Raw genomic sequence first — 23,934 nt, 5'->3', positions numbered from 1 at the left:
AGCAAAAACTAGTCATTGTTAATTTGCTTTCTGCTGTTTTACTTTCTTTATGACAAAATAATTAAGCCTTCAAAATGCAATGTTTTACCTAATAATTTAATAATAATAACATTTTGAAATATGTTAATCAAATGAAACTTACATCACTCTGCAGTTCATATACTTTTTTAGCTTGAATAATGGCTGTTTGGTCTGGGAGGCATGTCCATTGATGAAGGGGATGCTTGTAGTCTATATCACTGACTAAAGTCTGACATTTCTTGGCCAAAACTACTCCCAGCATGTCTACTGGACTGGTGTACTTAGTCTTCCATTTCTCAAAATCCTTCTTGTATTCCCTCTCACTCTGCATTTTGGCCACATTCATGGATAGTACCAGTTTGGGGTCATCTTCAATGCTACGGAATCCAATATGGTGGCCTTGTTGTTTGCGGTAGCCTTCCTTGTACTTATACTGAAATCACAAGTAACAAAATTTTAAAAACTTAAAACAAAAACAAGGCAAGTTAACACAGATCTCTTAAGTCTACACATTTGAATGATGCTTTCTTCTTTCAAATAGGTAGAAATCTCTCTATACTGTTAGTAAGCCAGATAAGTCTTATCTGTAGATGGTTAGTAAGATAAATGGGGGAAATCAAGTTAATCAAGAGAGATTATGGAGATAGTCAGGAGAATCTATTTTTCTGACATTGCAAAATCTATCTTGAGTCAGAGGGATATACTAGAAAGAAAAAAATAGAGCTTATCTAGATTTCAGCAAAAGTGTGTCACAATGTCTCTCAAAGTATACTCATTGAAAAGACAGAGGAATGCATACTCAGATAGAGTTATATTTGATTCATAGCTTATGGTACAGTTTGTTGGATCATTATCATTCTGAAGGATTCTATTTACTGATGTTCAGGAAAATGAACATACCTCTAAGACAAGAGTTCTTAATTTGGAGTCTGAATTTTTTTTAAATGTTAATAACTAGATTTCATTTTAATTGGCTTCCCCTATTTTACACATTTTTAAAGACATTATTTTGAGAAGTACATAGAGTTCACTAGATTTCCAAAGGCATGACAAAAAAGATCAAGAATACCTACTTTAGGATTTGGGGTGTTAAGTACCAGTTTCATGAAAGAAAAGCATGATCGACATGGATTTTTTATTAGATTTATCTGATTTTTGATTTGCAAAATGTGATTTCTTGTTCAACATTTTTCATCAAACACTCAGATGAAGACATACAAGAAAAGTATATCAAATATACAAATGCCACAAACCTGGAAAAATAGCTAATATGTTAGGTGTCAGAAACAAAGTATTTTACAAAACTAAAGCCTAGATTTGAAAAATAATCCTCCTTAATATACTTTAAATAATAATTGTTAATAGCAACTGTTCATGTAAAAAACCAGTCATGATGTCAGACAGAAGTGACATAACAGCACTTGATAGATTACTTACATCACTGGCAATGTCTCTGGAAGCTTTGGCCAGCTGGACTGAAATTGCATCAGGCCGAAGGTCATAGCCTTTCTTTAATGCTTCTTCCCATCCAAGTTTATACAGTTTCTAAATTAAAGTGATATTTGTTATTTTCACAATTATTCTTAGTAGATGTTTAAAACAAAAATATAACTGAAGGTAGCATGGTCATATTCCAGTATGTTTTATAATTTGGAAACCTAGGATATAAGACATGTTTTAAAAGTCTTTTCTTTTATGATCTCAACAGTTAGTCACTATGCATTTTCATTTTATTTCCAATTATTTTATCTAGTCTTACTTGATCTTGAAAAGTATATTATAGTCACAGGACACCTTAATAACCTTTGATTATATATTCCTATGTATATACTTCTCAAATAGAATATAAATTCCTTGAAGAAAGCAACTCTTGAATTGTGTAAGTGCATGTGTGCGTGTGTGCATGCGTGTGTGTGTGTGTGTGTGTGTGTGTGTGTGTGTGTTTCTGTATTGGTTATTTTATCCCACCTGGAACAATACTTGGAACATAGGAGGCATTTAATAAATCTTTATTGATTGATTCATTGTTGTTGCATTGAGTAGATCATTAGTGAGAATTCCAAAATATTTTATTATTGTCATTGGGGTTTTAGGGTTGACAATAACAAATGTGAAATTAGGATCTCTGAGAACCCTGAGACAGCTCATAGTCTTTGATTGTGTCTATTATGGTAACAGTAAGAAAAAGATTAAAGTACTTTTACTCTTATTGCTAAGCATCTTTGGACATAGAAGTTAGATTGTGATCAGACCAAGTGACATACATATGATAAATCGACAGCAAAAATATCCTTTTTTGAGGATAATCAAATTGACTTATGGGAAATGTATCTGAGTATGTAGTAGGAATTGAATTAAACTTGTTGAATATTCCACTTCTTTTCCTTCCATGTTTCTATGGTATGACCTTTTTATAAATTAATTAATATTTGTGACTAAGTCTAAAAAAAGTAGCTTAAAATATCTTTACCTGACTATATAATGTCTGGTTCTGCTTGGCCTGTAGAATATCTGGAGTATCTGGCATAACGTGAATCTGAGTCTTGTCTTTGTTCCAATCAACAGTATATAAATGCTAAAGAGAAATAGGAACAGGTAAATTATTAAAATAATTAAATAGGGTGAGGAAGAAATGTTCTTTTTAAAAATATTCTGAAAGTAAGGTAAATATCAATTTTGTTTCTATTGTCTTGGTCAATGCCTTTCAGACTAGGAGACTAGAACAAAGGGAAATGAAATCTTAGGTAAGATATCTATGTATCTTCAACACACTCAAATGACCTAGCCTAGATGAAGTACATTCCAGGATACTGAAAGACCTTTTGGATATAATTGTCCCTAATCCTTTGTCCCTAATTTTTAAGAAATCACATAGAAAAGAAAAGTAGCACACATTTGAAGATGGGTATTGTCCCATTTTCAAAAAAAAGAAAATTAATTTCTTAAATGATAATTTAAAAAAGTTTATCTTCTAACCCTGAGAAAGTTCTAGAGTGCTTTAATAAATTTGTGAGGACTTAGGGAGATAATGATGAGTGCTACAAAACAATATGAGTTCATTGAGAAGGCAGAAGGGAAAGAGAGATCCAGAGATAGAAAGAAAGAGAGAAAAGAGAGCTTGGTGTAATGGATAAAGTGATGGAATCAGAAGAGCTGAGTTTGAATCCTGCCTTAGTTTTTAAGCTAAATGACATTAATCAAGTAATTTAATTTCTTTTGGACAATTGTTTTTGAAGACAGGAAGCAAGGTTTAATGGATAAAATTTCAACTCAATTACTTACAAATTCTGTGGCCTTAAGCAAGTCACTTAACCTCTTTGGTCCTCAATTTTCTTATATAAAATAAAGGGAATTGGATTTGATGTTTTCTATGGTCTGTTCTGGTTCTAAACCCATGACTCTATAAACCTGATAGCCTAGAATGGCCCAAGCTCATTGTTTTGGGGGGCAAGATTATTAGAAATATATTAAGAGTGATAACCTGTTTATAAATTTAGATTTTAGCAAGGAATTTAACAAAGGCCCTTATGATATCCCTATAGATCTAGCAACCTTTGGTGGTTTGGGAACAGATTGAATGATTTGACCCAAACAGTAATGAGTAAATGGTATAGAGGAAGTTACAGAAATTATGTTTAATTAATTTGTGGATGAAAGTGGAGACAGACATCTGGATGACAGATTTGAAATCTCAAAAATTGCCGCAGTCTAAAAAATACAATAAAATGAAATTTAAAAGGGATAAAAATAAAGTCCTATTTTTTGGTGAGGCCATGATGTCAAGAATGGGGAAAATCATATCAAAAAGATGTTGAGTTTTTAATGGACTATAAACTCAGTTATATGAAATAGCAGCCCAAAAGTCTATTGTAATCTTGAACTACCTTATAATACCAAACTCTTCAGGATGGTAAAGGCTATTCTACAATTTCATGTTAAGTTCTTTACATTTAATTGTGAGGAGACTGATAAACCAAGTAGGGTGACCAATATTTTATGAGAATACCAAACAATGCATTAGGAAGATTGGTTAAAGGAAATGGGAATATTTAGTCTATGGAAGAGAAGACTTAGGAATAGGAGAATAGAATTTATTATAATTTTTAAATAGTTGAATGAATATTACATAGAAGAGTGAATGAATTTGTCTTGCTTGATCTCAAAAGTTAAAACTAAGAACGATAGAATTTGGAGGAAGATAGGTTTTGGTTGGTAAGGCACAATTTCCCAATAATTAGTTTTGGTCACAAATGTAATGATCTGTTGCTGAAATTAATGAGCTCCCCATCACTAAGGGGACTACAAATGCAAGCCTGGAGCCAAATCTTCAGTTTGAGAAGATTTGTTGCTTAGGTATTTTATTAAATGAATTCTGAACTCTCTTCAAATCTGATATTCTGTAATTGTACATATTATTACTACTTGAGTAGAGTTATTTGTTAACATGTTGCATTAATACTATTAGAGAAAATTAATGAACAGTTATTAAATGTACTCAAGAACAATCCATAAAAAAATTTAGATGTCTCAGGCAATTCTTCAAATGTAATTAGATAAATGCCCTTAAAATATGAAATAGAAGCAAATAAAACATGGAAATGCAATATGTAGAGAAAGAGTACCAGCTCAAACATATATGGAATTTCAAATAATTTGAAAATAATCAGGCAAGAAGATATGAAGGAGGACTTGATCAATCAGACTTTTTGTCTTATATTCCCTAAAATATCTCTCTTGCCCCTCCAACATTATGCCAATCCAACATATTTTTTGGAGTTTTGGGAGGGAGAATAAAGAGGCAGGGAAATTTTAAAGTTAAAAAAGTCAAAGTGATATAAGACAAAAGAAAACAGAAGATAGGAGGGGAAGGGGAAAAAAAGAGGCAAAAGTAATCTGGAGTGATTTTCAATTGTTCAGAAATGGAGGGGGATGATATCAAAGGTTCTAAAGGAAAAATAGAGCCTTCCAAAACATCCCTTCTTTCAATACCAGTTTGGGGGACATGAAGCTTATTCAGAATGAATGACATGTATTTTACCTTATTCATGGTGTGTGCATTCTGTTTTGCAAGCACCATGTCCATGGAGTCACTCAGTTTCTTGAACTGGAAGTTGCTAGGATGCTGTCGGTATTTCCTGTCACTTGCATATTCAGTAGCTTTCTTGGCCTTCTCCACTTCCAGAGAACCTGCGGGACTCCAGCCAAGGCCTTTGTACCATTCATTGTAGTCCTGTTTATATTCGTTCTATAAAGAGAAGAAGCAAATTCTTTGTTACCTTACTCACTTGACTGGGAGCATTTGTCTGACGGAAAAGAAAAATATAATCTCTTTTCCCATCTTGGAACCAATAATCAACAACCCAAAAGGAAACACAGACTTACATCACTTTGAATGCGATTCATATTCCTGGACAATTCAATATTCAAAGCATCAGGAAGGAGGATGTACTTGTGAATCAGGTGCTTGTAGGCAGTGTTGCTTATGTTGGCCTGGGCATCCCTGGCTGCTATGACACTAAGTGTGTCAGCCGGAGTGTGATAGCTGGTCTTGGTATTCTCATAGTTTTTCTTGTATTCCCGTTCAGATTGCATTTTAGCCACTTGCATATAATGGACTAGTTTGGGATCATCTTGAAGATTACGGAAACCAACCATCTTCCCCTTCTCCTTTTCATAATTATATTTGTATTTATACTGTGAAGAAAATAAGATGATGTATGTCAAAAACTCCTTAAATAAAAATCAAAGCACAAAAAAAGGATGTGAAACAATGCTACTGAACTTCCCAGGTAGAGCCAAGATGGTGGTACGAAGTTAGGAAGCTTCTGGAATTCTTCCAAAAAACTTCTAATGAAGCATTTAAATGGACCCTAAAGCTACGGAACCCACAAAAAAAAGAGTGAAACTCAAGATGACAAGGAGGAATTTCAGAAAAGTTTGGTCTCAAGTGGGTAAAAGGTGAGTATGATCATAGCATGGCACAGGTCCCAGCTCAATAGACCAATGGTACAGCAGGTCATCAGTGAGGGTCCCAACCTCAGCTCAGAAGGCAAAATTCAAGTCCAAGAATGCTAATGAAGCAGGGGAGACTGGGCTAGACAGTCCAGGGAAAAACACAAGGGAAAAACACATTTCTAATACTAGATATATATATCATAGACAATGCCATAGTCAAGTGGTAAGCCAAGACCCCCAGCCCCACACAAGATGCTTGAGACTATACCCCTAGACCCCTGGAGCAGAGTTCAATTATCAAAATGAGTAAAAAAAGAGCATTAACCATAGATAGCTACTATTCTGTGCCATCTCAGAAGAGGAAAGCAGAGACAAAATACCTATATGTGAAGACTCAAAATGTTTATGAATTGGTTTCAAATCCCAAAAGACCTCTTGAAAGAACTTTAAAAAGATTTTAAAAACCAAAGAAGAGAGAAAGAAGGACAAAGGAGAAAATAAATGAGAGTCATACAAGAGAATTATGGAAAATTGATTCAAAAAACAATATTTTTAAAAATAAAACTGGTCAAATGGAAAAAGAAACCAGATCCGTTAAAAGTAAAATTGATCATATGGAAAAGGGAAATGACTCCTTTAAAAGTAAAAATAACCATCTGAAAAAGGAATATAACTCATCAAAAAGTAAAATTGACTAACTGGAAAAGGAATGTAACTCATCAAACTGTATTACTTCACAGAAGTGTGGATTTAGGTTTGATATCTAGTTCAGTCCCTGAGTTTTGTGGAATATTGTAGAGATTACATGACTTGCTCAACATCATGCAATTAGTACATGGCAAATCTGCAATTCAAATGTAGGTCCTCTGACTCCAAATCCAGGGTTCTCTCTACTATCCATAATAATTCACATGCATAATAGAACAATGGGGGTTTGTTCAACTGATTGTTGTTCTGAAGAGGAATGGGATATCTTAATTCTATGAAATTGCTTTTCTAGGCCTCATAGAATGCAATAATGGTCTTTAAATATGCAATGAGCTTCATTTAATGACTAATGTTAATAGATCAATTTATAGATGATCAAAGAAAGAGGACTTTGGTGAATCCTCTGGCAGAATGGACTCAGAGAACCAATCCAATGCTCTTGTCAGCAGGGTTTGTTTATGGGAAACAAAAGTCCAGACTTACATCACTGGCGATATCTCTAGATGCTTTGGCAGCAGTGATAGGGATTGCATCAGTTCTGAGATCATATCCCTTCTTCCTTGACTCTTCCAAGGAAAGTTTGTATAATTTCTGTGAAGAAAAACACAAGGACAAAAAGTATCAGCAATTGGACTGGAAATCAGGTCTTCTGCCAAGTTAACTTTCTCCATTTACTGTATTGATGTCTGTGGGGTCCCTATTGGAGCAAGCCATTTTACTACTACTACTATTATTATTATTATTATTATTATTATTATTATTATTATTATTATTATTATTATATGGAGTTCCTATCAATGAAAGCTATGAATAACATAAACCAAAAAGATTAATGTAAGCCAAAAGAAAGCACACTGATCAGGACACAACTGGGATATGGCCACTATATGATCAGTACAAGGGCTTACATGTCTGAGGCTCTAGCTCAAACAGCACTGATAGGATCAGGTGTCTGGAACTTGAGCCCAGTGAGTATACCTCAAAATAACACACTAACATAATCTATAACTCCTCCTCCCTTTGTCTGATTTCTATAATTAGCACAAGGATGCTGGTGGGGGTCTTTGTGGGAAATGCAATTTGTTGTCTAGCAACAGCCTTAGACTACCTAGTTATGAGTATTCCACTTTGATTATTAAGTTACTTATACAATCAATCTGGAGTTTTACAGCTCAGAATAAGACTGCACCCCAGGTTTGGGGGAGTCTTAACTAACCCATTTAAGGAGAATTTTCATGCAAGACTATCATATATCAAAGTAAAAATTAAAGAACAGAGAAAAAGATCCATATATTCAGAGATAACCGTAAGCCAAATTCATAATGTTTCCTTGGTTCTCTTAAAATACATGGAGTTCTATGAGCCTAAGATCATTAGTGATTTCTAAAGCCTGTGGAAGGAATTTCAACTGAGAAAAAAATTTGGGGAGAGAAAAATTATATACCAATTCCAGTTAGACAAAGAAAAAAAGAAAGAAAAAGAAAACATCTAACCTAAAACATATAGTGTGACACTTCCTTATCCTAGGCTCTAAGAATGATCCTGCTTCCTTCCCCATCTGAGAATTTCACACAAGGGAATCTCCCACAAATTCAAAAGAAATGAAAACTCTGACTTATACTTCCTCTTCTTTCTCATCCCTCTCCTGTGCCATAATTTTCTAGTCCTGAAGCAAAAAGATTCCTGTTGTAGCATCCTGAAATGCTGCCACCGCTTCAAAGCATTAGACTTCTGAATGTCTAAGCCTATCCCGTGAACTATTTCCAAACTATAGAGTATGAGCACAGGATTAGAAAAGACAGGGTTTTTGATTTCATGACTTGGAATGACATCATTATTTTTATTAGACACAAAAATCTGTACTGAGAGTTGACTAACCTCCCTTTAGTTTTATATCCTCATAGTGTCATCTGAGCATAGTGCTATGTATATAATAGATATCCAATAAATTTGATTATGTTATGAAAGAATGGATTCTAATGGTAAAGACAGGGAAACTATGGCAGCGACACATATACTTACATCACTCATGTTAATTGCATTTGCTTTTGCCAAAACAATCTGAGGGTGATCAGGCATGATGTGAACTTTGGTCTTATCTGCTTCCCAAGCTTGCTTGTAGAGATGCTAGAAAATCCCAAAGTAGTGAAGTTAGAACCCGAAAATATCACAGAGAAAATTGATCAATGCAGTAATAAACAATGTTTCCAGAGGACCAAAGATGAAACAAAATTTCTATTTCCTGAAATAGATGTGGTGGATTCAAGATGTAAAATATATCATAATTTTTTGGTTATGTGCAATGTGAGAATTTGCCTTGCTTGACTATGTAGATTTGTTACAAGGGCTATCTAGCTAGCTAGCTATAGAAGGGAAAAAAGGAGAGAGAGCATCTATCTCTTTCTCCTTTTTTTCCCTTTCTCTTTTTTGTTTCCTTCCTTTTTTCCCTTCCTCCCTCCCATCCTTCCTCCTTTTCCTTCCTTCCTTCCATTCTTCTTGTGTTTAATCAGAGAGAAGAGAAGGACATCTGCACTTCTGTCATAGGTTCCACTGGTTCCTGCTCACAAATTGGCACTCAATCCCTACAGCAACAAGTCAGACCCAGTTATTGTTCCTTCATATTTGAAGAGGATCAAAATGACATCACTATGTTGGGATCTAAGGTACAGTGTATTGGACTCCAAACTCTGAAGTCTCTCCCACAGGTTGGACACAAATAATTCATATGGACATTTGGAGTGGAGATGTCTCTAAATAGGTACCATCTCACTTCTTTTTTTCATTACCTGTAGTTCTTTAGAAATTATCCCACATCAGTAATGTGGATGATTTATACGGGTCACTGCTACTATTTCCCAAACTTAATTAACTGATACTGAGATGTCACCAAATTGAAGAACTGCTACAGTTTTAGGAGCTTGGAAAGACCAAGACTTTCAAAATAATCTGTGAATAACATATTTATCCAGAAACATATGAATTTATAGAGAGACATATTTTATGCCATCTAAATAACGATAGTGTGGATATGTCAAAATCTTTATTAAGGGAGGGAATATACATATCCATAATCTCTAAATGCACTTAATAAATAAATACATTTTATAGATACACTAATGGATGATATGCATTCTCTAGATGGATGACATCTGCTCACATGAAAAAAGGCTATTCAGCCATTGCTTGAAGACAGTGGTCCCTTGGGACAGTCCCTCTGTTTGTTTTTCCTCTACCTGCTCCAATATCTTTCTCACTGAACTCCCACCCATTTCCCCTAGTCTCCTTAAAGTATTCAAGAATATAATAATAATAATAATACCTGAAGTTGTCACAGCTTTACAATTTACAATATACTTTCTCATAAAGTATTTTGTAGGATGAGGTATAATATTGTTATGTTCATTTTTCGTAGAAAGAAACTGAGATTCAGAGAATGTAAGTGACTTTCCCAGTGTCACATGGCTGGAAACATAGAGAGCTAGTACCAGCTCTTCTCCTAGTTCTATGTTTTTTCCTTCCCTTTGAATAACTAAATGGTTGAAATATTTACTTACCTCATTCATAATTTTTGCATTATTCTGTGCTAGAACCATGTTCATTGAGTCCATCAAAGTAGAATATTTCAAAGTATCTGGATGTTGGCGATACTTCTTTTCACTGATGATCTCCATAGCTTTCTTGTTTTTCTCAGCTTCCAGTGAGCCTAGAGGCAGCCATCCAATACCTTTCATGAAGTCATCATAGTCTGCTTTATAATGATTCTTTAAAAAAAAAAAGGTGGCAAGGAAGGAATGAAACAATGATTAGCATCAAGATCATCAGTGACATAAAACTAGTGTAGCTTGACAAGCATAAATTCAATCATTTTAAATATTCAGTTTCCATTCTTTTTTCACCAAATCAAAAACGCATCAGATCCTAGCTAGATCTGGAGCTGGAAAAAGATTGAGATATTCGATCCTCATCCCCTCCTCCATTTTTCAGACGAGGAACCTGAGAACCAGGGAAGTTAAGTGACTCACCCTAAGTCACCAGAGCTCAGATGTTAACTCTGGTGTTATAATTTTACCAAATTCAGAGCTCTTAGTTTTCTTTCACAATTCTCTTAGGGGGAAAAGTGTTACTCAAAAGCAGAGAGAATAATTATCAGTGGGAATTTTACTTCTGATTGTGTTTCCTAGATCATAGATTTAGAGCTGGAAGGGACCTTGGAGGACATCTAGTCCAGTCTCCTTATTTTACAGATAAAAAAACTGAGGCCCAGAGAAGCCTCATTTGCCCATGGAGGAGCTGACCTTTATCTTCGAGTCCCATGATTTCAAGTTTAGTTCTTTTTTTCATAGGGCAATACTCTGTTCAGAAACTTTATCCCCAACTAATTTGCATTCAGAGATTACAAGCCTCTTGGTACAACTCACTACTGCTTTTAACCACCCTCACAGCTGTTTTGTGATAAACTGCACTTTCCTCTCAGCTCTGGCTCTTGCCCTGGGTGGATTGTATTATGCCTACTTCTCTTTAGATAACCTCCACTCTCTTTTTAATCACCATCTTTGGCCCTGGGTTCATCATTTTAGTCCTTCTTCTTTTATGTGACTTAGTGGACCTGCAGGCAGGAAAGACAGAGTTCAAATGTGGCCTCAGGCACTTACTGTGTGTGTGTGTGAGAGAGAGAGAGAGACCTTGGACAAGGCACTTAATCTCTATTTGCCTCACTTTCTTGGACTATAAAATGGGATAATGATGCACCTACCTCCCAGAGATGTGAGGACAAATGAGATAAAGTTTATAAAGTGCCTAATAGAAAATACTTTGACCTAGCACAGTCTGTCACATAGAAGACAAATCATACATTTTTCCTTCCTTCCTCCCACCCCCTCCCTGCCTCCCTCCCTCCCTTCCTTTCTTCCTTCTTCCTTCTTCCCTTTCTCCTCTCTCTACCTCTCTCTCTCCTTTCTTTCCTTCCTTTCTCCTTCCTTCTTCCCTCCCTCCTTCCCTCCCCATTTCCTTCCTTCCTCTCTCTCTCTCCTTCCCTTATTCCTTCCTCCTTTCCTCCTCTCCCTTCCTTCCTCCACCTTTCCTTCCCTCCCCACTTCCTTCCCTCCTTCCTCCTTCTCTCCTTCCCTTCCTTATATCTTCCTCCTTTCCTTCCTTCCTCCACCTTTCTTCCCTTCCCTATTTCCTTCCCTCCTTCCTCCTCTCCTTCCCTTCCTTATTTCTTCCTTTCTTTCCTACCTTCCTCCCTTCTTCTCTTCCTCCCTTCCTTCCTTTATTCCTCCCTTCCTCCCTTTCTCTCTTCCTCCCCCCTCCCACCCTTCCTTCCTTCCTCCCTTCTTTCCTTCTTTCCTTCTTTCCTTCCTTTCTTTCTTCTCCTTTCTTTCTCCTATATCTAGCAAATGAGTAGCCATGAGTGCTGGATTCTCCATCCATATGCCTTTCTCTACCTTCACTGAAATAGTCTAGCATAATCTTTCTAATATCCACAAAAATATTTTTAGTTTTTACCATCTAACAAGTGCTACAGCAAAATTACAAAGTGACAGAGTCCCTGTGCATTATAAAAGTTGAGGTAGCATCAAGATCATCAGTGACATATTTGCTTTCTTGGTAGCTATTTTCAAAATATTCAAGAATTCCTGAACTAAAATGCACACAATCTTGTGTCTTTCACTTACATCACTCTGGATCTGCATCATATTTTTAGCTAACTCAAAGCTCATGGAATCTGGAAGCATGTTGTATGTGTGGATCAAATGCTTGTAGTTGGCATTGGTGGCCACTTCCTGTGACTTCTTTGCTGCCACAACACTGAGCATATCCACTGGAGTGTGGAATGATGTCTTTGACTTCTCATAGCCTTTCTTGTATTCTCGATCAGACTGCATTTTAGCTACTTGCATGAAGTGCACTAATTTGGGATCATCTTCAAGGCTCCGGAAGCCAATGTGCTTCCCTCTGGTTTTTTCATAGGCTTGTTTGTACTTGTACTGTGGGCAGAAGGAGAAAGTGGGACAGAGATGATGAATAAGGGAAGAGAACAGGTTCCCATAACCATATGGTGGCTACCATTTTAAAATGTATTTGGTCTCAGCTAGTTTAAAATAAGCATAAGAAGAACTAAATAGAAATAGATTTAAAAAAAATTTCCTCTCAAGTTCTCACATTGACCCCCAAAAGCTGAGAGGACATAAGGAAAACTGAACTCAGTATGAATCCCAGTAATTCAGAAATGAAGGCTGACTCAAGGGGTACAGGTGTTACATATAATTGTGTGTGTTTGTGTGTGTGTGTGTGTGTGTGTGTGTGTGTGTGTAGAAGAGAGAATAACTGAATAAATTCCAACATTTGAATATAATAGAATACTATTGTGCCATGATGGTTTCAGAGAATACTCATATGAACTGCCCAATAGAACACTTTTCACATAACTATGAATGAACAAATAACTTTGAAAGACTTAAGAACTATAAATAGCATACAAAGATCAACCACTATTCTAGAAGGCTGATGATGAAAAATGCTTCCTACTACCTGATAGAAAAGTGATAGATTAACTATGTAGCAGAAGGACACACACTTTTTGGTATTGGCCAAAAGGGGAAATCTATTTTTCTTGACTTTGCATATTGTTATGAGGGTTTTGTTTTTATTTTTCTTTTCCCAGTGGAGAAGGGAAGTGGGAGGAAGGGGGCAAATGTTTGTTAATTTTTTTTAAATTTCATTAAAAATACTTTTAAGGAGGATTTGCAGACATAATTTCCCTAAGAGTACATTTAGACCCGGTAAATGTCTTAGTCAGTGGATTCTTGAGTCAGAACTGAAAATGATGCTCTCTTAATATTGAGAATTGCCTTGGCAGATCAATGTGTAGTAATAAATTAGAAACATCTAGAAAAACTAAATCGGGTTAAAAGATCCAATTTCTTTCTTAACAAATGAGATAATGTATTCAGAGGATTTTGAATTTTTAAAATTTATAAAAATATGCACTACTACTATTATTATTTCAAAAGTATATTTAATAAGTAACTCAATTAGAATCTGCAGGCATCAAAGTGGGTGTATTAAGTAGCTGAGAGATAGGTTGTCTTAAGGAAGACTTGGTCACTTTGTGTCCAGAGGGGTAACTGTAAAACTATTGAATTTCTTTAATTTTCTTAGGGGTTCTGCAAAGTCAAAGTCTCATCAAGGATAACTAATGCCCACATATAGAAGGAAAGTAGTACATGATTCATTTAAGCCTGTCTCATTTTACCACTGACTTTGTACTTGTATCTTAATTAAGGCTCAATAAGAGAACTTACATCACTGGCTATGTCTCTAGCAGATTTTGCAGCCTGAATTGAGATAGCATCTGGCCTCAAGTCATATCCTTTCTTCTTAGCCTCTTCCCAGCCAGATCTGTAGAGTTTCTAATCCACAAAGAAGGAAAACAAGATCGTTCTATTATTCAGGTCAGAAAGTCACTTTTTTTTTCTCTTTTCACAAGATTGATTTGAAAATAAAAGAAATAGAAAACATTACAGTATGTTTTAATTGAAGATTGAAAGTTCTTTTTAGGGTTTATCTACTTACATCACTCATGGTGACTTGATTTACTCTGGACAATAGAATATCTGGAGTATCAGGCATAACATGGATGGTGGTCTTGTCTTTGTTCCATTTCTCGGTATAAAGCCTCTGCAGTGGAAAGATTAGAACATTTTATAGTGAGAAAAACATGAAGAGTAATCCATGAGATGATTGCAGTAAATAAGATTTATGTACAATTAGGTCCCGATGGTTTCTATTTATTTCTGGATAATTTTGATGTTTATAATATTGTGCTTTCATTGGGAAAAAAAATCCTATGCTGGAGTATATTAAGAGGAATGCCATATGGAAGTTCAGAATACAATTCTCTCACTAAATTCATTCTTGCTGAGGTTCTTTTTATAAAGACCTGGCACTGCCTGCTCTTTATCTCTGCTTTTAATAAGGACATTAAAGAAATGTGGGAGTTCCAAAAGTGAACAGCAAAATGACTAATAACATGGTATCCATGTAACAAAGTTAAATGAAACAGGGTCAATGTTCTTGGAGAATCTAAGATGAAGGATCTCTTTAAAAATAGAGTGATGCTTTTAAATAAAACACATTATTAATCACCTCGCTCTACTATTCACAGAGCAACATTACAGGAAAGTAGAATGAACCCACCATTAGTAAACTGGTCTAAATTGCAGTAAAGAGGAGAAAACTGTCTAGTCTTATTCCCTATGTATCCACTTGCACTTGAGTAACAAAACCATTGTTTCGTGGTCCCAACCACAGAAGTCTGTCTTAATTTGTGTTCCTCTTTTAATTTAGCCATGGTGCAGAGAAATGATTTATTGATTTCAAGAAAAGATTTCTAGTAAGAATCAAGGAACTAGACATTTAAGAACTGGAAGGGATGCTAAAGATTACAAGATGATAAACACTCTGACCCCAAGAAAACTGGGCTCTTAAGGTCACATAGATAGTAAACAGCAGAACTGAAATCAGAACCCAGGTCTCCTGATTCTTTGTCTATTACTTGTTCCAATGCACCAAGAAAGAACAATCTAACCAGCAAACCTGGTCACTGAATCAGTGAATTATTAGAAACTAATATTATTTAATAAAATTATGGAATTCCCCCATCTGCTGGAACTGAATTTGAAGATTTTCTGTCTGATTCTAGAACTTTGGACTTCACCTTGTCCATGATCAGTTTGTTATTTTTGTTTAGCACTTGTTCCATAGCATCCATGTCATATGTGAACTTTAGTTTTTCTGGATGTTGGCGGTACTTCTTCTCACTGAGAATGTCTCCAGCTCTCTTTGCTTTCTCTGCTTCCAGGGATTCTGCTGGCATCCACCCAATTCCTTTCATCCAGTTGGTGAAATCTGATTTATAAAGATTCTGGAAAACAAACGGGAAACACACAGACAGAAACAGTGAGAACTTGGGCTTCCTTCCCTGAGTGATTTATTCAGTACTGCAAATACAATGGGAACAACCTATTTTTTTTCTCCTTATTGCCTTTGGAAACATGTGAATAGGAGAGATATTTTCTACCTAAAAGCATTTATTGGATCGTTTCTTTTCAGTTTTTATTAAAACAATTGATTAGAGGAAAGAGAAGAAAAGTCAAGATTTTTAAAAGAGTATAGAAGTGGTCGAATAGAGTTAACAGAAGGCAGCCTCCTCACATGAGCCTCTGCTCCCAAAAACATTGGTGATGATATGGAGAGTTACTGTCTAATATGCCTTAAGTCTGCCTTTAAGCTGTCCCAGCTAGTTGAGGCTCATAGAATTCCCTAATCTTCTTCCTAAATCTACCATTTTGTCCAGGGATTAGTTTTAAGCCATTTAGTCAAATAGATATATAGCCTGGACCTGTGATTTCATTGGTAAAGGGAAACTCCCTCTCCTATTGTAGGCTGGCATCTCCTTTACAACTTGGAATCTAGGAGAGTTGTGCAAGGCAACAAAATGTTAATTGATTTGTCCAGGGTCACACAGTATATGTCAGAGGCCAGGATTGAAATCACGTCTTCCTGACTCTGAAGTCAACCCTGAGATCACTCTATATTTTCTATCTGTATTCAGACAGAATAAAGTTTAAATGAGTCAAATGCCTTCATTTATCTCTCTGGAAGCAGAGGGGAACACTAAGAAGCAGGGACTTCCTTAATAAACTTTTGTATCAAGTATCCTGTTCCTCCCCAACTATGGCAAATGAAAATTTAATCCTAATAACTTGGATGAGAAAAATCTCTAGTTTATACATTTTAACAAGCCAGTTGATTAATACATACATCACTCTGGATCTGCATTGCATTTCTGGAATGTTCCATATTCAGGGCATCAGGCAAGAGGGTGTAATGATGGATTGGCTGTTTGTAGTTGGTGTTGGTAGTGACTTCCTGAGATTTCTTTGCAGCCATCACACTGAACATATCCAAGGGTATATGATATCTAGTCTTGGTGGCCTCATAGCCTTTCTTGTACTCACGATCTGACTGTATTTTGGCCACATTCATGTAGTGAACCAGTTTAGGGTCATCTTGAAGACTACGGAATCCAACTTGTTTTCCTTTGTCTTTCTCATAGGCCTCCTTATATTTGAACTAGAGGAAAGAAAGAGAAAAATGAAAGCCTCAAAAGGATATAGAATATAACTCTCTACCAAGAAAGTATTAAAGTGTAAAACATAATTTATTTGGATTCTCTGGGGCATCTAATCCAAAACGGATTAGGGAAACATCTCTACTTGTAACACTTCAAAAGAAATATAGTTTAAATGGAAATACATTTTGCTTCACTACACATGTATAACATATATATATATATATGTATATATATATATATATATATATATATATATATATATATACACACTGCTTGCTTTGACAAAGAGGAGAGGGAAGGAGAAATCTGGAACTCAAAAAAATTTTAAATGAATATTAGAATTTGTTTCCACATGTAATTGGAGAAAAAAGAAATATTAAATTAAAAAAGAATTCTTTATTTAATAAAAGATCTTAGGAGATCTTCATTAATCAGAAGAGAGAATTATATATGCTTCACATATCAAGTATATAAACACTTGTTGGAGTTATAAATGACCAATTGGAGAGATGGGTGTCTTGAAAGTTTGAAATGGCCATCCTAAATATTTTCATATGCTCCTTATTCAAGTATGCTTGTACTATGACTTTGTTCATTCTGTGAAGAGATGACTTTGCTAAAAAAATTTTTTTAAATGATTTTACTGAGTAAAACTAATCTCCTCATTCCTTGTTTAAATTGAAAATTCAAATTAGTACTATACAAATTAATGTTTCCCTCTATATACCAATAATTCATCCTACTAAAATAAAAGTAGAAATATGACCTATGTTCACCAAACAAATTAAAGCTAGACTTCTATTATTAAAACCATAATTCTTTCCTCTTGTTTTGGCTTGATTTCACCTTAGAGAATTCCACAAGTTTCTTCCTACTCTACTTTATCCTCCATTTGGCTCTAGCTCATGTCTGAGGATGTCAGACTGCCTCCCCTTTCAATAAACTCTAATGGATTCTTATCACTTCCAGGATCAAATATAAAACCCATTTTTTGGCATTTTAAACCTTTCATAATCTCTCCCCATAAATTTTCAGTCTTCTAGGGCACACCCTGCCTCCTTCCACACACATATATACACTTTGATCCAGTGATGGTGACCTCCTTGACAGACAAGACAGTCCATCTCCCAACTCTGATTTCCTTGACTGTCCCCATACTTGGAATTTTCTGCCTTTTCATCTCCATCTCCTGGCTTCCCTGACTTCCTTCAAGTTCCAATAAGAATTCCACATGCCACAGAAAGCCTTTCTTCACCCCTTTTAATTCTCACACTTTAGTACAATAACTAATACTTAGTATATAGATGGATTGCCATTATTATCAAAGTGCCTTCAACTTGTTATTTCCAACTTATCTCTTCTTTTCAGTGTTGCATTGTCTCCATTATTAAACTATGAGCTCCTTGAGAACCTTTCCATTTTTTATCTTTTACCTTTCATTATATCAGAATTAGTTAACCACAGCCCCTGGCACTTAGTAGGGGATTAATAAAGTTTTACTGACTGATTTATTGACCTATTGTACAGTCTTATACAATTTTGTACAGTGTGTCTATTACGGAGATGCTTCTATTTAAAAATTATTTAATTCTAATTTTTCCCCACAATGAAATTTAAAATAGAAAATGTAGTAACAGTAGATAATAATCATGATCATGGGAATCCCAAATATTTCACAACTGGAAAAAAGGAAAATACTTGCTTCAGATAAACTGACTTATGGGGACTTTTCAAAAGTGATACGATGTCAAAAGACATTGGCAATTAAATGCAAACTTAAGTGGTAGAGACCATATTGTATATTACATTTTCATTATCCTGGTGGAAGAATGTAATTCCTCTAGTACAACTTTAAGTAATATAGAAATATATAGAAAAGAAGGATAAATAATTCAAATTATACTTACATCACTAGCAATATTCCTTGAAGCTTTTGCAGCAAGTATTGGAATGGCATCTGGTTTCAAATCGTAGCCTTTTTTAAGTGTTTTCTTCCAGTCTGCTTTATAATAAGCCTTAAGGGAACAGAAGATAGATTACATTTTGCAAACCTGAAAAATGAGCAGGATAGGAAAAAAACTTACAAAATAAACAATAGATTTCTAGCTGGTAAGGACCTGAGAATTCATTCCCCTCATTTAAAAGATGAAGAAACTCTGACTCAGGGAGTTTAAGAAACTTATCTCAGGTCATACTACAGTAAGTGGCAAAACCAGGATTTGAATCTAGATCCTCTATTGTCAGATCTAAACTTTTTTTTTTCCATTAAGAGAACTCAAAGAGGCATGGAAACCCAAGTGGAATTTTTTGACGTTTTTTTTTTTTAATAAAAAAGAAGCAGTATGACTTTTAAGAGTCAAGATACACTCAATAGTGTAGTGAACTTATAGAGGCCCTTGACCAAAGCAAGTGGCCATATTCTTTGCAACTTTTAGTCTTAAAGAAGTTCCCAGAACACAGAGAAGTGACTGCTCTCTTTGATCTAGGCAAGGCATTTAATGAGATAATTTCAAATTATGTTCAGTATCTTCTAGGCTTGATTTGTTTTCAAAGGGGGAGGGAATGTAAGGCTGTGGGGGTTAAGTGACTTGCCCAAGGTCACACAGCTAGGTAATTATTAAGTGTCTGAGACTGGATTTGAACTACTCCTGCCTCCAGGGCTGGTGCTCTATCCTCTGCACCATCTAGCTGCCCCTTAAAATAGTGTTTAAAGGGTAAAATTGGCCCTGATGAAAAAAAATGAAGATATGACCTTCAACTCCACTGAGGAAGGGATGAATAAAAATTGCATTTTAGCCTCAGATTAGGTATTAACAATAGTAGTTTTTAAAGTTGTGGAGAGGTTTTACATTCCTTGCAAGTCTTTAATGACAAAAAAGCACCAAAACTTTCTGTAAAAGCTCTGCCTGAAGTAAGTAAGATGCAAACTATTAGTCGTTCCTTAGAGGTACATTCCCTCTAGTCCTATGGTTCTATGACAGATTTGATTTTACAAACTAGAAGTTTCTAGAGTTGACTTAGGGTTCCCAATGTGTAAATTTAACAGCACGTATATTGAAAAGAATCACATGATTGATCAATAAATCCCAACTAAGCCATAATTAAATCAATAGCATCCTAAGTACTCACATCACTCATGTTGAGAGCATTGACCTTGGCTTGAATAAATTGTGGTAATTCAGGGTCCAGGGTATATTTGTGTTTTATTTTTTCCCCTTCTACTTTGTAGTTTAGCTAAAAAGAAAAGAGATAACATCAAGCACTTCCTACAATGCATGGCCCATTAACTTCACAACATCATCACAAATACTTGGTATCACTTATACTTCATTTAGGGAAAGGGAGAACCTACTGGGATTTGCCAGTGGTTCTCAAAGGGTGGTTGAGGGAACATTTGGGAATTCCTGAAATCCTTTCAAGGTATCTTTAAAATCAGACTATTTTTATAGTAATGCTAAGAGGCTTTCATTTCAAATACAATAAATAGTGATAAAGTCACATAAACCAAAGTTCTTTGGGAGGTTCTCAATAAGTTTTTTTTGTTTATTATTTTTTCTTTATTTTATTTTATTTTTTATTATCATTTTGTACAAATGCTTTTTTACATTAATAAAATATTCTTGTTTAAAGTTTTAAGATAGTGAAAGGATCCTGAGACTAGAGTGAGAACCACTGATCCAGACTTTTCAAGGGTAAGTGTCCAATAGATACAAAAATTCACAACTATTACTTTGCAGTCAATTAGAAAAGTATGATATGGAATTATCCTGATCTGTGTGGTCATAAAAGCAAATGATATCATTACTTTAATTTCCATTTATCTGTGTTAGTAGGGAGGAAGTAAGAAGATAGAGCAATTAGATGCATGCTCTCCAAACCTGATTTTTAAAATTGATTTTACTGTGCCCATCTTTTAAGGTTCTTTCATTTTATTTTTAATTAGGTTAGGTGTAAAATTTCAATTATGTTAAATTAAAGTCTTTTAATTTATTTTAATTTTATTTTTAAAGCCAAGATCAGAAGAAAAGCAGAAAACTGGGATTGTATTTTTGTAGACAATGTATCAGATAAAATATATCAGACAATATATCAGATATATCTAAAATATATAAAGAACTTTGACAAATCCTGTAGGATTCTCACACGAACTGCTAACGATCTTAAGAACTGATTGACATGACTTTCCTCCTTTAGGTTTTCTATTCCCTTGTCTCTGATAGAGGTATTAATAAATATTAAAATGAACAAAAGTATGCAGGAGGATAACAAAGGGTAATGAGGAAAGTATCTGGATAATCTATACCAATGTTAATGATAATGTCAACGATAGTGAAAACAATTGGAAACAAAATAGCTCACAAGCACTTTCCTCAGAACAATTCTACAAGTAGTATAAAATGTTATTTACATTTTCAACTGAGAAAACTGAGGAAGAGAACAAGGAAGTAACTATTCCTTCAACATCAGATGGTTAACATCATGCAGAAAATATAGGAAATTTCACTTTAAAATTTGAGTCTCCAAGAGTCTGGGGATGGGGGCAGGGAATCAGATTGCCTAAGGAATGGCAATGGTTTAGGTCAGAAATGCATTAAATCAAGGCTTCCAGTATGATCAGAGTGGGACTGAGCTTAACTCCTAGCTTGGGGGAGATGGGGCACCCAGGCTTAAAAACAAAAGGAAAACAATTCTATTCTATGAGTTGGTCTTTTCCAGAGTTATGGAAAATAGCAGTAAGACTCATCCAAGCACATTTAGACCTAGAAGAAACATTTCACTCCATAATAAAAAAAATAGTTAAGTTGAGACAGGGTGATAGTAATGTTTTTATCTATTAGATATTTAGGTAAAAGTGGCTCAAAGCTTTCAGGACTTGGTAAGTGGTCTTCTTTGAACTTTTATTTTTCTTTCAGTAGACTCTTGCAAAATGTTGTGTGAATTCTTCAGCTCCTGTGCTACATGCTCAAACTCCAAGTCACTCCAAAAGGAAATATTTTCATTTCAGCTTTGAAAGCATTACCCCCACCTCATTTGCATAAACATTTCCTCAAGAATTGGAAATTCTTTCTTAACTCTCCTGAAATTAAACAGTAACATGACCTGAGGACTTAATCAATAACACACACTTTTAAAAAGAGCATTTAGATCAATAATTGATGTGCACACTTGTGAAATTAAACTGCTTACATCACTTAGCTGCTTTGTATTTTGCTGAGCCAAAACCATGCCCATGGAGTCTGGCACACTTGTGAATTTGATTGTGTCTGGATGCTGTCGATATTTCCTCTCACTTAAGGCCTCTCCAGCTTTTTTTGCTTTTTCAACCTCCAAAGAACCAATAGGGATCCAGCCAATGCCTTTGAAGAAGCTATTGTAATCATCTTTATATACATTCTACAAAAGAGAAATCTCATGTGAGAAAACATCCCAGAGAACAATGAAAGAATGTTCCAGAAATTCATCATTCTGCCCAAGTAAAAAGCATGTTAAGAAGTCCCCAGGTGAATGGCATGTTAAGAAGAATTTATCAACAATAGTTTGATTTCTAGACTATACTTGGTCTTTATGCAGTTTCTTATCTATGTTTAGAAATAAGTAGCTATCACATTCCAAGGCCAAAGGAAAGTTCTTGATTAAGTTAATTTCCAACATTACCAAAAAAATTTGTGCAAAATTTTCTTATGGTACAGGTATTCTAAACAAATAAAGTGCACATTCAAGTCTTTGTCTTCCCATTTAGTGATTTTGTGATTCAGCAATGCACACAAAATAAAAGTTTGAATTCAAACTTGAAAAAAATAAACTTGAGTTTAGTAATGTTTTCTATTATACTGATATTACAATATGAGGCGAGTCATTCAAAATCTACAAATACATAGTTCTTTATCTCACTTCCTTTGCAACAGGAAATCTTCGGTTATCTTAAGCTTTTCATGATTATAGAGGGACAGAAACTAATTAGTCTTTACAATAATGAGATGTAATTTTTACTTTGACTTATAAGATTGTTAAAGAGGAAAACATCCACTATTATGAAAAGGCTAAAAGAAGCCAGTGGAAACAGGCCATCTTCAGCTTTAGAGAATTCTTAGTTACAGTCATTGATAATAAAATATAGAACTGTGTAAGCTCTCAGTGTAATCTGAAGCTAAATACAGAAGGAAAATTGTAGTTAATTAAATTACTAAAATAAATGCCATTGAACTGTTACTCTTATACATACTTACATCACTCTGAATCTGCATCATGTTCTTTGTAAGTTCAAGATTCATAGCATCTGGCAAATAAGTGTAATGGTGTATTGGCTGTTTGTAGTTAACATTGGTGGCAACATCCTGTGCCATTTTTGCAGCAGTGATGCTGACCATGTCCCCAGGTGTATGGTAACTAGTCTTGGTATTCTCATAATTCTTCTTGTATTCACGATCCGACTGCATCTTTGCCACATTCATGAAGTGGACTAATTTGGGATCATCTTGAAGGCTTCTAAAACCAACATGTTTTCCTTTTGATTTTTCATATGCTTCTTTGTATTTATACTGCAAAAAAAGTACAGATCAGATAGATACATTACCATGTAAAGTAAGGTTGTATCATGCAGACACAGAGAAAAATTTGACCTGTGATTGTCTTGTTGGAGGCACTACAAAAAATGCTAAATCAGACAGAAATATGATTATAACCAATCCCAGAATATTAAAGAGTTGTTCAATAAATTCTGGGTCTGCCCTGACTCTTTATTCTACCTTGAAAACTATCTGAATGTAGAGATTCTTTCAAGAGAGTATACCACAAAGACATTTTGGGAAACATGATGAATTACCAAAAATTGGTCCTATGTCTTGCAAAATATTGGGTTTTTCTTCCCTGCTAATTCAATGTTCATCATAGGAATTGGGGTAAAGAATGGACATAAACTTTCATTAGTATAGGGAATTCCTGAATGAGGTCATTCCTTCTTTCAATGAAGGTTGCATAATTCCTAAAACTTGCCTGGAGAACAGAGGTAAGTGACTTGCCCAGAGTCATAATCAGTATTTATGAGGCAAGACTTGAACTCAGATCTTCCTGTCTTCAAGGTAGGACAATACCTTGAAAGCCCCTAATCTTGT

At 35.0% G+C, this 23,934-nt stretch overlaps 1 protein-coding gene across 24 annotated transcripts in view; it reads right to left on the bottom strand.

Moving 5' to 3' along the window:
• The window catches only part of LOC141507890 (nebulin-like), a 266,955-nt gene that overhangs the window by 144,970 nt on the left and 98,051 nt on the right, over window positions 1-23,934 (bottom strand). For all 24 annotated transcript variants that reach the window (XM_074216005.1, XM_074215980.1, XM_074215989.1 and 21 more), the window contains 17 exons: window positions 23,050-23,361; window positions 22,010-22,216; window positions 19,952-20,056; window positions 18,730-18,837; window positions 16,510-16,821; window positions 15,404-15,610; window positions 14,260-14,364; window positions 13,989-14,096; window positions 12,360-12,671; window positions 10,239-10,445; window positions 8,707-8,811; window positions 7,168-7,275; window positions 5,404-5,715; window positions 5,060-5,266; window positions 2,492-2,596; window positions 1,459-1,566; window positions 143-454 (listed from right to left, as the gene is read on the bottom strand). In XM_074216005.1, coding sequence (XP_074072106.1) covers window positions 143-454; window positions 1,459-1,566; window positions 2,492-2,596; window positions 5,060-5,266; window positions 5,404-5,715; window positions 7,168-7,275; window positions 8,707-8,811; window positions 10,239-10,445; window positions 12,360-12,671; window positions 13,989-14,096; window positions 14,260-14,364; window positions 15,404-15,610; window positions 16,510-16,821; window positions 18,730-18,837; window positions 19,952-20,056; window positions 22,010-22,216; window positions 23,050-23,361 — 3,240 coding nt within the window. The remainder of the gene's footprint in view (window positions 1-142; window positions 455-1,458; window positions 1,567-2,491; window positions 2,597-5,059; window positions 5,267-5,403; window positions 5,716-7,167; window positions 7,276-8,706; window positions 8,812-10,238; window positions 10,446-12,359; window positions 12,672-13,988; window positions 14,097-14,259; window positions 14,365-15,403; window positions 15,611-16,509; window positions 16,822-18,729; window positions 18,838-19,951; window positions 20,057-22,009; window positions 22,217-23,049; window positions 23,362-23,934) is intronic.

Source organism: Macrotis lagotis, chromosome 1, assembly GCF_037893015.1.
Source record: "Macrotis lagotis isolate mMagLag1 chromosome 1, bilby.v1.9.chrom.fasta, whole genome shotgun sequence".
NCBI lineage: Eukaryota > Metazoa > Chordata > Mammalia > Peramelemorphia > Peramelidae > Macrotis > Macrotis lagotis.
This window is presented reverse-complemented; position numbering and strand designations above follow the sequence as displayed.